This window comes from Cygnus atratus, chromosome 13 (genome assembly GCF_013377495.2).
Source record: "Cygnus atratus isolate AKBS03 ecotype Queensland, Australia chromosome 13, CAtr_DNAZoo_HiC_assembly, whole genome shotgun sequence".
Taxonomy (NCBI): domain Eukaryota; kingdom Metazoa; phylum Chordata; class Aves; order Anseriformes; family Anatidae; genus Cygnus; species Cygnus atratus.
In genome coordinates, this window is record NC_066374.1 from 20,696,963 (window position 1) to 20,710,675 (window position 13,713).

At 51.7% G+C, this 13,713-nt stretch overlaps 1 protein-coding gene across 1 annotated transcript in view; it reads right to left on the reverse strand.

Moving 5' to 3' along the window:
• Positions 1-9,913: 9,913 nt before the first annotated feature.
• The window catches only part of AR (androgen receptor), a 58,085-nt gene continuing 54,285 nt past the window's right edge, over positions 9,914-13,713 (reverse strand). Inside the window, 1 exon segment of the mRNA XM_035541823.2 lies at positions 9,914-13,069. Coding sequence (XP_035397716.1) covers positions 12,914-13,069 — 156 coding nt within the window. The 3' untranslated portion in view covers positions 9,914-12,913.

Consider the following 13,713-nt stretch of genomic DNA (forward strand, 5'->3'; position numbering starts at 1 on the left):
GCCTAAAGGGTGCGCAAGCTGCCAGCACTCAGCTGCTGTGCAGATCAGGCTCACCCGTCCCGGTGGCGGTGCAGGATCCGTCCCTGCACACAGGGGCTGCAGAAAGGCTCAGCCGTGCCTCCGTGGGAGTGAGGAGGTCCTGCTCCCCGTCTGTCTGCTGCGGCATCGCCAGGTCCCCAGAGCCGGGTTTCTGCTGCTTCTGATGGGAGAAAGTCCCGCTGAGATGAGTCCTGCACTGCCTGTCCCATTGCTCCTGCGCTGCCTGGAGCCCCGCTCCCTCGTGCCAGCCTCTGGTGCCAGCCTGGCTGCGTGGTCCCGTGGCCCCTCACAGGTCCCCGAGGGCACGAGCGGCTTTGTCCCAACGGCCGCGTGCTCCTGGCAGGGCTGGTGGCCCAGGCTGGGCGCTGCACGGCTGCTCACTTGCCTCAGCTGCTGGAGGGGTTTGTGTCTCCAGTACAGCACTTGGAAAAGAAAGTTCTGTCCCTGACACTGTCCTCTTCCTGCAGCTGATTGATGTGATTTGCTTTCTGGGGTCAGCTTCTCCGAATGATTCAGGCTTCTAATTGCGTGCAGGAAAATGCACGCTCTGGGCTGAACCTGAACCCTTGTGCCTCAAGAGCATCACGGGCTCTTCTCCTGCTGGTTTTCGTTTTCTCCTGCTGTAGCAGTACCTTCCTTTCTCCAAGGTGGAGTTCGCTCATCCACGCTGCGGAGGATGCGCTGCCTGCACTGCCTGTCTGAGCAAAGAGCTCTGCGGGCGGTGCTCGGGGGCAGCCCTCGCCGTGCCTCGGCGTGGGAAGCTCCTCTTCTCCTCGCCGCAAGCCCCCTCCTCACCACCACCTGTACGGGGCTGGCGGGGTCCGGCCGGGGCTGGGGAAGTGCTGGGCGGCTGAACCGGCACCCCCGAAACAAAGACAACCACGAAACCTCCGCTGGGTCTCCGTTGTCCGCGCTGTGGTTGTCGCTCCCTCAGGGCTGGCTCTGGATCGGCAGCGGCCGCCCCGTGTGGGCGCGTGGTTGCGCGGCCCCGCAGCCATCGCTCGTTCCGCGGCTGCCCGCAGGCACCGGGGCTGGACGCGATGACCCCGCCGGGCCCCTGCAGCCCCCTGCTCCTGTTCTTAGCCCCTCTGCCAGCGCTGCTGCGCTGCAATTAGCGGGGGGGCTGGCTCAGATCCCCCGGCAGCTTGCTGCAGGGCAGGCTTTCTTCAACCAAAATTGCTGCTGAGCCCACAGGCTTTTTTGGTGTTCTGTTGGTTTTGTTTTCGAATAAATGCTAAAAGCATTTTTGAATTGTTTAGCTCTTTCAAGTCCAGGTTGCTCACTGGACCATTTCCCCTTAAATGGCTGTATCCTGAAACCACGGATTTTTTGCCATGAGCTGCTGCGTGCTGCTCTGGGGCCTGGCAGAGGCGCCGCAGCTCAGGGCAGGGCACGGCCGGCGGGCAAGGGGCAGGGATGGGAGCGCTTCCCTCGCCGGAGCAGAGATACACCCTCACCATGAGATTTCCTAACTTCAGCGGCCATTTACTACCAAGCATCAAGGCAGCGATGCCCAGAGAGGCGTCAGGGAGCCAAGGGGCTTTGGCACACCTCACCTGCAGGCGTTGGTCCCCGGGGACAAGCTCGTGGCCGAGGGCCTCAGCCGCTCGGCAGCAGAATCCCTGCAGCAGGGCGGGCGCCTGGCACAACCCCCTGCCCTGCGCCACCCCCTGCTCTGCTCTGCCCCTGGCACTGAGCGTCGGGGGGGCTCTGCCTCAGCCCCAGGCCCTGCCTGGGCTCAGCATCCCCGGTGGCTTTCCTTCCTGTAAGCCTTGCCTCTGGCTTTTCCTCAGCAATTCCTGACAACTTGTTTTCCTTTCATCTGCAAAAATCACATAGTAAAAGGGGGGATCACCGCCAAGTGGCTGCGGGGCGCTGGTGGGGCACTGGGCAGCCTCCCCCGGGCAGGGGCTGCCTGGAGGAGCCGCACCTCAGGGGGTGCCGGGTGCTCCCTGAGCCCGAGCTGCTTTCCCTGCTCCTAATCCATTGCCTTGGTGTGTTTGTGGTTGGGACGTTGGCACTGGCCCCGGGCAGCCTTAAAGCAATGCTGACGGACTTGCATAAGCGTCCCGCCAGTACAGCTGCAGCCACCACTGACGAGCGGTGCCTTTTGGGAGGAGTGCGCCAGCCTTCTGCGGCGCCGCATTAGGTAACAACTCAGGGGTGGAAAGGAGACGGGAAGCTGCCCGGCTCAGGAACTGCTCTGGCCATTTAAGATGAGTAAGTTCAGCTCTCGTGTCTGTGATGGGCTTCAGCTGAATAGCAGAAAACATGCTGACCTGCATTTCAACCTGTGGCCCTAATTAAATGCCATAAACCAACAGCAACATTTCTTCAGCAACAACCCTTGACACTTTTTCAGGCTCCTAATTGTTTTGTTACTCTCGGTATCTTTCCTGAAATTATTTTGTGCCATTCCAGCCTGGGTTTGAGGCTGCTGGACTTTGCAGGCATGCCCTATAGCTTCACAGCTCACCTCTGTCCCTGTCATCTTTGTGTCCTGGTGTGCCAGGAGGTCACTCCGAGAGACCCCCTTGTCCCCAGACCGAGCACCCAGTTTGCACCCCATGACACCCGGCTAGGCACCAGCTCCGGGGAGCCCGGTCCTGCCTCCCCAGTCCCCTCTCAGCACCACAGCGCGGGGCGCAGGAGGGCAGCCCCAGCACACCCTCCTCCCAGCAGGATTTATTAGAGCTCTGGGCATTTTGACAGTCAGCATTTTTTCTATTAACGAAGAAGAAATTCGTTCCTCTAGCAGGGAACACCGAGTGCATGCTGATTTCTTCACTGCTGAACGCCGCAGCATGCTGGTGGTGGGTGAGCTCTGCCTGGAGCACGTTTTCTTCCCCGAGTTCATGCGTGAGGTTCATGGCATGCAACATGAAGTGCTTCCTTCGCTCCCTCTTAGCTTTCCCCCCTTCTCTTTGGCTGGGAAGACTAATCCTAAGAACATAAGCAGGCAAGAGCCCACAGTCCCGATCTCCCAGCCTCGCCTGCACCTCATTGCAGCTCCAGTGCCTGGAGGGCTCGGAGCAACACCGCTCCCTTGCGAGGGTGCTGCTCAAACCCAGACTGGGAGCACTCAGCACGCCGGTGGGCACACCAGGGATGGGTGCTCCTGGCACCTGGGGGTCATGAGGGCCAGCGGCAACTCGAGAGTTGCTGTCCTTCCTAGCACCTTGCTTCTCTTTGCAGTCTGAAAAATCAGCTTCTGGGGCCGTCATTTTTCCAGGGATGGATGCCCTCAAAGCCATGCTGTTTCAGGGAGAGCAGCTGTTTCCTTTTTGTGTTAGCTCTGGGATTAAATGATTACAGATTAGACTGAGCACTGAAGCACTATCACAACAGTTTTGGTGTCCCAACCCACAGATGCAGTGTTTTGCTTCAAAATGTTTTGACCTAATCTGAGCAAGAAAAATATTTTCCAGCATAAGTAAAAAACCTGTAGGTTTTTATATGGAGAAAGCATGTAACAGGACGAAGTTTCCAAGTCTGAGGCTGGGCCTCCGCTAGGACTTCCCAGAGGAAGAATTCGGAGAGGTTAAGGGCACACTTCAGTAGACACATCTATATGATAAATTTAGAACTGAAATGTACTTAGTGGAGCACTGACAATTGAAATTTATGTGCTGCACAGAGACCTATGCAGGCGCAGGAGCCCGCCCACGCACAGCTTCCTGCAAGACCAGAGTCTTAGCTTTGAGCCACATAATTGTCTCTGGCTTATTTTTAATTGCTGCACAATTAACCAGCTGAATGCTGTGATTTAGGAGCAGCTTTCTACACAGACATTTTCTTGGCAACCAGTAAAAATTTTACGCGGCCTATACATAAATCAAGAGTAGGTCCACCAAAAAATATCCTGCGATTGGCTTAAAAAATCAGGAGATGCTTTGAAGCAGTAAAAGCTGTGCCACTCCTTATTTTCCTTATATTTTCAGAAATGTGTGCAAGAAGTTCTTTCACGGCCTCTGTCCCCCTGGTGTCCCACCGAAAAGGCTGCCACCCACGGGGCTCAGGGAGAGCTGGTCCCCAGGGCCGGTGCCTTGGCCCCGCGTCCCGCAGCCCTTCCTGAGGGGCCGTCACCGCCCAGCGGGTTTGGGTAAGGAGGAACCCAAAGCTGGTGGCGTTCCTCATGCCCGGACCGCGCGGTCAGCCTGACCCCACCGCAGCCTGTGGGCTGCTTTCCTGCTTTTCTGCTCGTAAGGAGGATTTATGTGGGAAGCTCATATGTAAGCATACATTAAAAAAAGAAGAAACCAGTCTTTTACTAGACCAGCCAAGGCACTCGGCACAGCCACACGTTGCCACAGCCCCACTCTCCTGTTGCACCCACCCCGGGTGCCCTCGGCTGAGCCCCCGCAGGGCTGGGCGCTGTGGGGGTGTCACCTCCGTGCCCCGGGCATCCCGAGGGGCTGGAGGAGGGCAGAGCACCAAGATGCTGCCGGCAGCCACTGAGAACAGCGGGCACAAAGCACTTCCCTGGGCTCCAGGTGAAGCCCAGACTTTTAGTTAGTCTGTCCTGGAGGGAGTTGTGAAATCTTAATGAAGGTTGGAGAAACTTAGCCAAAGGTAAAGGACACTTACAATAACCTAGCTTGTGGCCAGACCCTGCTGTGCCGGGCACAAGACCCCACTCAGCTTTCACAGCTGGGAGTCCTTTGCTATGAGTGTTTGTACAAACAGCCTCAGTCTCTGGGCAGTCCCGGGGCTGTTGTCTGCAACTGTCTGGTTCAGCAGCCAGCAGGCACTTGGAGCACAGGGTCCTTCTCCTGGTCTCCGGCTGGGAGCAATAATCGCGGTGAGCTCCCTGCACGGAGGTGGATGCTGCTGCTAACGGAGGTGCACCCACGCCTGCTGGAAGGACGCGGCCCTGCGCTGCGAGGCAGCTTTAAGAGGGTTAGTGCAGTCCAAAATCCGGAGAGAGCTGGAAGGCACACAGGGAAATCATTGCCAATGCAGCTGTGTCTGCGTGTGCAGGGCTCCGCAGCCCCTGGGGAGGCGAACCAGTATGGAAGTCAGTGTTTAAAGCAAGTCATTATCACGTTATGAAATGGAACAATTTTTCTGATTTACAAATTCCCCACTGCCTGTTCTGATACAAATGCAAGCAAAGTGCTCTAAAGCGTGGAGCCACTTCAGGGCTGGCTGACATGAGATGTTTCCAGCTAAGCCCGGTTCCTGCCTCAGCTCCTCCTGCCCCGACCCACCCCATAGCAGCAGGGCCCTGCTGGCACACAGCCTGCTGAGCCCACGCGTGCTAGGATGTGCGTGTGTGTCTGTGGGCAACCACAGGGACCGTCCAAAGGACAGAACAAAAATGAGGCTAGCAGCTTTATTTGGAGCCCCTGTGCTCTGAATTCAGAGCCAGGGCAGAGTGCTGGCCAAGTCTACAAGTATCAAAATCAGAAATTGTCCTTGCCAAACGTATTCACTAACTGTATCTTACTTGGGCTTTCTTTCTTTTTAGCAAAGAGTAAGGAGGTAAAAAGGAAGACATAGGCTGAACCCGTTCTGGACCTGCACACCATAATTGCTTTCGTCTTCCTCCTGGTAACAGAGCTGTGTTTGGGGGTCTCTGTGCGCCCCAGGTTAAAGGACACGGGCTGCTCTGCTCTGGAGTCCTCCAGGCACACATCTCAGCACGGGCACTGCCGCCATGCCAGCAGGGCAGGGTTCTCCTGCTCTGCGGCCGCTGGGGAAACTGCATTCCTCACACGGGGTTAGGAACTACCTTGAGCCAACAGCAATTCACATGTGATTTGTAGGTCATGATGGAAGTCATGACAGACAGATGTGCAATGGAAATATATGTGCAATGGAAATGGCTGGAGCGAAACCAAGCAAAACTAGTTCAGATAACGTATATCTGCCCTTTTGACAAGATGCAGTCCTTTGCAGCCACTCAGAGTAATTCCCTACTGTCTTCAGAGACAAATGCTGTGACAGCCCCAGGAGGCTGGAGCCCATTAGGAGCCAGAGCCCAGGAGACGTGTGGCACGGGCAGGACAGGGTCAACAACTGCATGTGGTGTTGGGCTCGCGGTTCCTGAATGTCCCGGAGGACGCTGGTGGCCACGTAAGAGCTTGGTGGGGTACACTGGGTCTCAAAGATGTTGTCAGGTATCTGCAAGGGCAACATAGCCTGAGAACTGTGTTGGATTTTCAGCGTCAATTAAGGACGAACTTTGAAAGTAACATGGTCATTTTCAGCTGTGACTCAGATAAGGGGATGGGACCGGATTCTCTGCAGATGACTAAACATGGTACTGCTTCACATGGACAAGGTTTTTTCTATGGTAAGTACATTTTGCTTTCAGTTCATGTGGTACTGGTACATGTACCACTGCTGTACAATTATACACTAGACATTTCCAGCTATTTGTGAACTGATGAGGTATTATTTTTTTTTCTAAGCTCCTCGGTTTGTCTCACAGTGAACAAATCTTGACCTTGTGCAATACTCACATCTGTGCTTTGAATTAAAAAGTGGGCTGATAAGCAGTCTATTTTATTACTTGGAGAGCACAGGTCAATTTTATAATGAAGTTACAGCAGAATGGATTTACAATTGCTCATAAAGATACTGAAAACAACAACGAAAGGAGGAGGACACTGGCCTTTATTAGCTCCTTGATTCAAGAAACACATTAATCAAATGATATCCAATTTTAAAAGACCCAAAGAGGCATATATGAAAGGATTAGTCAGTAGATGGTTAAATGAATTAACAGTTCAGACATGTAATTAATAGCAAAAATCCGACTGTGAAAAATAGCCTATGAATAACCCAACATACAGCCTCATCCATTTAAAAATGACCCAATTATTCCTGGTATCTTCAATATCTATTATTTGTCACACCGAATAACATTTTTTTCATGCACATAACTGAAATAAAAGCCAAATACACGCATACAGCAGTTTTCTGACAAACAAGATTCTGCCTTTTATTGTACTTAGAACAACAGATTTTAAGATTACAAAAGAGTTGCACACCAAGCAGGAAGGTCTGTCCCGTGGCACAGCACAGGCCGAGTGCTCGCACGGGACCCAAGCATGGACTAATAGTCAAAAACTAAATAGTTTGATTTCCCCTACTGTAGTATAATCGGCTTTGTCTTTACCCTGGGTGCCGGACAGGCTCCCCTTTTTGGTTCGTTACAAGAAGGGATGTCCTTCAGTCCAGCGCTCTGATTTCTGAGTCACCTGCGTCCCCTGCCACACCTCACGGCAGTGGGCTGTCACCTGCTTCCAGCCTCGACGGCACCGTGACATGGCAGGTCTCTATTTTCCTTATTCTGTGTATTTAAGGCCAGATCATAGCTCCAATAAAGAACAGGAACAACCAAAAAAGGAACAGTGGCAACAAGCCAACCAGTGTCTTTCTATAGAAGCAGAATTTGGCCTCAGATACTATTAATTTAGGCAAAGCACTGCCATTTTTGAACAGTGACTGGGAAAGACCACAATGTTGCAACCACAGTAAAGTTGCAACCCTGGTAAGATGACGTGTGTATGCTTCAACAAAACAGCAAATCGTGCAGAGGACAAAGGTTGACAATGCAGCAGAAAGGTCCCACAGAGACAGGGCAAAGGCTTTTCGATACCGTGTGTGGGAAGCCAAAAGCTCAGCCCTCACCTCGGAATCACTCACTTGGAAACAGGCTGGAGAAATAACCGCATTATTGTACCTGACATTCTTTCTGCCCAATCTGTAGGCTGCTTGTTCCTTCTCTTTTGGTAATCCTGTGGTGTTTGCTTCATGACTTTACTTAGCTATGGCGAAACAAGCAATTGCAAATACATTACATTATGCTTTGTTACTTTTATGAATATAGCTGTGGGTTGGGAGTCCTCCCCAGGCAAAAAGGCACCAGCAATGAGCTTTTTGGCTTATTACAAAGAAAATAAAATATATCAGTATAGAGAACTCTTTTTATTACAGAGACGTTAACAAATAAAAACAGCATTAAACTGCCACAGAACACAAAATACCTGGCACAGAGAGCAGCTTATAAATTTGCTGTGGTTTTATGTGTGGTGCAGATATTTGCTTTTTGAATCACAAAGGCAGGTTCCCCTGCCATTTTAAATGGGAATGAACAAAAGTCCCTCCTTGCTTCCTCAAAGCAGTGACTACGGCCCCGGTGAGCGAGAATACAGAGATGTGGGAAGGTTGCAGTCTGAGCCTTTTCTTCTGGAAACCCATGGCTCGGTGGCCAGCTCGTGCCCGAGGTGCTGGCGGCCGCCTTCCAGCTCCTGTGCTGCCACTGGTGCCGGGCTCTCGCCGGGGGCACTGTCCGTGGCCGCGCCGCTCCTCCTGCATCGCCAGCTCCTGTGCGAGTGGCCAGCAGGCACCAGCACGCGAAGGTGCAGAGAGCGATTCTGTCAGTCCATGTGGTACAAGAAAGCATGCCTGTGCCTCTAAAAAAAAAAAATCTACTTTGAAACATCAGGTAGGAAGCGGCTACCACTTTGTAATTCCAGGATTCTGCCCTAAAGTGCAAGGACACTTTGTGCAGTTGGAGAGGGCAGAAATAAAGGCTGCTCTGTTGTCCCTCAAGTGCAAACACTATCCCTGTCTAACCAGTCAGTTAAAGGAAAGCTGCAGATGCAGACACTGACACCAGATCATGCCAGTGCACGCTCCGTTCATGTCATGCGAGGACGGACCCTTGACAACTGGGCAGTATATAACAAAAAAAAAAAAAGTTGAAATCAAAAGCTCCCATTAGTATTGGCACACGGACTCATCTCCTGATGAGCACTTAGTTACCCTCAGTGTGCAATCAGGAAAGAAACCTTCTTACAGAAGAACATTAAATAGATATTTTTAGCAATATAAACAGGGGCATGCCTCTCTCTCTATATATAAACTATACATATATACATTTAACTTACATTGTTTTATTGAAACAGCTTGGCAGAGGGATCAGTACCTGGAGCTACAGCTGCCTGTACCTAGGAGCTGCAGAGACGGCCCTGGGTTAGATGGCTGCAGGGAGGCCAGCTCTTCCCAGCCACGCCACCAGCCTCCTAGGCACCACCCTGGGCACGCTGCGGGACGTGGCAGTGACCTGACTAGCTCTGCACACACCAGAACGAAGTGTGACTCCATTACACCGTGGTAGAGGTGATAAGCACCCTCACCTTCCTCCCCAGGTCTGAGCCACTTGGTGTTTACCTGCCTGTGCACAGTGTGGGATGTTCATTGCTCTGGCTTAACTTCATTTTTTCTGAAGCCAAGCAGAAGGCTCCTCTTGGCTTCTATGGGAGCAAGTTAAGGTGGTGCCAAGCTCTCCAGAAGCAGTCACACAGCCCCTCCACCCCAGCTCCTTCTGCACCCCTTGTCTCATGGAGTTGTACCCTGCCACACCTTAACATCCCTGCCGGGCCAACAGCAGCGTGTTCCTTGTCCCCCACCTGCTGCCTTCGAGGGGAGCCGATGGTCTGAGCAGCAACCAAGCTTACACCACCACAAAAGCCCCCGGAGTGCCGGGACAACGCGGGCAGTGCCCACACGGGGGCTGTGGGCCCTGGAGGGGGTCTGCTCCACGGCTGCACCCAGGGACCTCAGAAACGCCGCGACAGGATTGTGCCGATGGTGAGATTCTCTTCGCTTTATTAAAGCAAAAGTAGACAAGAAAACGCAAAAGAAAACACAAAGTACAAATATATATGTCAGGAACTGGACTTTGGTATTTCTTAAGCCTCTTTTTTTCCAGTTCCTGCAGCAGCTGACAGAAATAAACAAAGAAACAGTGTTAGCCTCCCCCCCCCCAGCAAATACACAGTTGGGTGCTACTGATCCTGGCTCCCAAACCCTCCAGTAATTCCTCCGAGAGTATCATAAAAAGCTGACTTTTGGAAAAAAAAAAAAAAAAAAGTTGCAGAAATTGACTTTGAAACCAAAGAGCTACAGAACATAACCCTAATGCACAGGAGCTGTGGGGTGTTTGTGGACAAGGCAACCCAGCCGCCCACCTACACCATCGGACGGGTGGGACTGCAAGTGAGCACACGCTTCCTTCTTAAAGCACACGTGGCTGGAGAGGCATCATACACACAGGCTGCAGGCATCTGGCAGATGAAGGCAGATATACACGGGCAGTATCCCCCTTCTAAGTCACTTTTCATTCACACTGTGTGTCCACCAGGAAATCAGTGTATGCAAATCCCTATTATATCCAATTTCTTTCCAGCCTCCCAGCAGAAAAGTAACCAGCAGGCTACCTTCACACTCATTAACTAATGAAAACCTCACTGACATGAGCTCCTGCAATGTATAAAGCTCTCCAGAGAAGCCATTTAGACTGACCATAAGCATCCTCCTGTTGATGACAGAGATCAGGGCATTTTCAAGCCAGTTATTCATTGTACTCCTCTGCTAATAGCCAGAAAATGTTCAAGAATGGAGGAATACCCCAGCAGGGCATTTAATTGATTCATTTGCAAATATTAATAGACCATACCAACACTTAAGATGCTTGCAGCTACAGCCCTTTAAATAGAAGAAGCTATTGAGTATCTGTGCCTGTTGGCTGATGCTCAAGAAAGTCATCTGTGGCTTCTGATGCCACCTACAAGAAGGGCTCTCAGGAAGAACAGCTCGATCAGAGCCATAGATACCAGGAGAGGAAATCTCAGTACAAGTAACTGTAAAGAGAGACCCTCCGTTCAGTATTTTTGTTTTTCCGCACCCCTTCCCTTAAGGAAAACCCCATATAGCATGACTGAAGAACATCAGTAAAATTAAAGGCTCGTTCTTACTGAGAGTTTGCAGAGAACCCAGATGCACCACAAAGGCATTTGCCGGCAGAGCTGATGGTTACGCTCAGCTCGTGAAAGGTCCAAGAAGCAGAAGAATTAGCACTGTCTGCTGCATGGCAGAGTCAGGAGACTGTACATGGCATCAACTGTCCCGAACCTAACTCTCTTCTCTGTAAAGACGTCTGACAAACATGACTAGTTGGCATTACGCAGAGGGAATACAATGTGATTTGTAAGGAGGCCCACCTCTCCAAACTCTCAAATTTGACTGCACTTTCTGTGTGTTTGTGCTGGGGGACCACAACAGCACACTGCACAGGGGCACCAAGTCTTCCACAGGCGAAATCGCTGCCTGTCAGCAAATCCACAGGCAAAGGCCTCATTTGCTGTTTACCTTGTGTCCTCTGCGCAAGGACCACATGCAGGCAGTCCAGGCCGGCCCTGCCAGAGCCTGCCCTGATTCACTGGCCAGGGCTGGCTACACAGCTTTGGTGGGCTCACCAACGTGGGGAAGGGGAGAACCAAAATACCAAGGGGAGGGAAGGTTTGACTGCTTTGTGAGAAGTGGAGCCTGCCAAATAAGCAAATCTGGATGTGGGCTGGTGGGCCTGCACTTCCTTGCGACTGTGAGGTATAAAATGGAGTCAAGCCAACATCTATGCCTGAGAAACCAAGCCTCCTTTCCTCAAATATTCCTGACTACTGGGAGCCATTGGCAACTGCAGATCTATTAACCTTTGATTTTGTCTGGTTTTGAACTGAATGCCCAGGTTCGCTAGGGTGTGTTTATCCACCCGCACAGGCCGTGCTGCATCCTGCATTGCATCGGCCCAGGCACGATGCGGAGGTGTGACAGTGCACACAGGAGGTGCCTGCAGTCAGCTACCAACATCAGCAGGAGCCACACACACCTCTAAGAAGAGAGAAGGTCTTTTAAGCATTTTCTTTACACTTCCCTGAAGTGCCATGGAAATACCGTGCCTGTTGCTGCGACCATCTCCCAGGGGATAGGATTAATAACCTGTCACAGATCCTGCAGAGACAGTCCTGGCTGCTCCCCTCCTGGGATGCTCGTCTGCTGGCATCAGAAAGAAGAGTTTAGACAAATGGAAAATAAGTAGTGTAGCTGAAAAACCTGGGCCTTGGACACCCAGCGTGAACGGAGCTGGTGCGGGGCAGAGGCAGGCGGGACTGGCGGTGCTCGGCAGCAGGAGGGCAGAGGCTGAGGTCCGAGAGGCGTCAGGCACTTGTGAAGGTGGGGTAGGGCTGTGCCTGCGGGACAGCAGCTGTCCGCGACCAGAATGTGACCGCTGAGCACCCAGGCGTCCACCGGGCACACGGACATCCAGTTTGCCTCAGGAAAAATATCCCAGGTAGAAAGCAGTAGCCACCCGCAGCCCCCAGGGATTTCCAGAGGTCGTCGTCCCCTCCAGCCCCTGCAGTGACAAACCAGTGGCGTGCTGTCAGCAGCCCCTGTGTGACAGCAGGGCACCTTCCGACTCCGAGGCAGGGTCTGTAAATTCAACAGGTTGCAAATTCGTCTCTTTCCTCTAACTCCATTTCTCTACTGCAACACTTTAACTTGTCTGCTTCCCAGCACCATAACACAAATAAAATGTCCCAGAAGAGGCCAGTAAAATATCCCATGCCCAAACGTATAGGTTCGACCTGCTTCTCACCTTTTTTTGTTTTACAGGGGGGAAAAAAAGAAAAACAACACAAAAAAATACAGAAAATAAAAACAACCTACTGGTGGCATTTCTCCCACTCTCTTGTGGCCCTGGGCCACTAGAAGTCACTGCAGAAAACATAAAGGAGAGAGTGCAGACACTGTGCCAGGGACACAAGGCCACACGCCACGTGTCCCAACAGACCAAGCCAGCCAAACCTAGGCAGAAGCCGTGGCAGGTAGTTCAGTTCAGAGGTACCACAGGAAAAATAGAAATCTAAGGAATCCCAGCAGGTAGTTGCTACTGTCTGTCTTCTCGGCACACTGTCTTTAGAGGGGATTCCCCAAGGCACTGCAGTACAGTAGTGCAGAAACAATAGGCAGGAGATGGCTGAAATGGGGGTGGCAGAAGTGGGAGGTCCCCGCTGGAAGATCACTCCGCGTGGAAGTAGATAGGTTTGACTTTTCCAGACAGGATCTTTGGAACCTGCACAGAAATGATCTCGGCCATCATTTCAGGGTAGTCCACGCTCACCATATGTGCCTTAATTAAAAGGTCAAATGTAAACTGATGCAGATCCTTGGCAATCTAGGAAAGAAAGAAAATCTGTTAAGCAAAAAGCCCCTGTTCAGTGATTTCTCTGGGAAGATGCTGAGCAGACAGCAGCAGACACAACATACCAGGGCTGGACCTGGTTTGCTCTCTGGATGTCACTGCCCTGCTGGCAGTTACCAGGCGGCAGGTATTAGACATCTAACTATATGGGCAGAGGGCAGAGTCCTGGCAAGGAAGGAGGGCCTAAGTTCTAAGTCACAAATAGGGATTTTTTTATTTTCATTTTTTAATTAACGCTGAAAGCAGAGCAGATTCATGGAGGGGCACTGTGATTTAGGACTGTTTTGCTAGGCTATCATTGGAAAATAATTGTCTACAAAGAGTTCTTCATTGCTAAAAAAGAAAGCTCAAGGACCCAAGCACAAGGGTGGCTATTGCAGGGAGTCCACAGACACAGCTAACTGTCACCTGTCACTCCCTGAGCAGTTAGGTGCCCTCTTTCCTCTGTCGCCTTATCTAGGAGTATACTGTAATAATGTCCTGCAAATGTGTGTTAACAGTTACAAAGCAAACCACATCACAAGTGCTTTGACAACTTACGTGCACCTAATCTGCTTCTAGTTTGAAAACTTGCAAGGTGCGCCTGTAATAAGTAAGCTTATCTTAGCATAAATTAC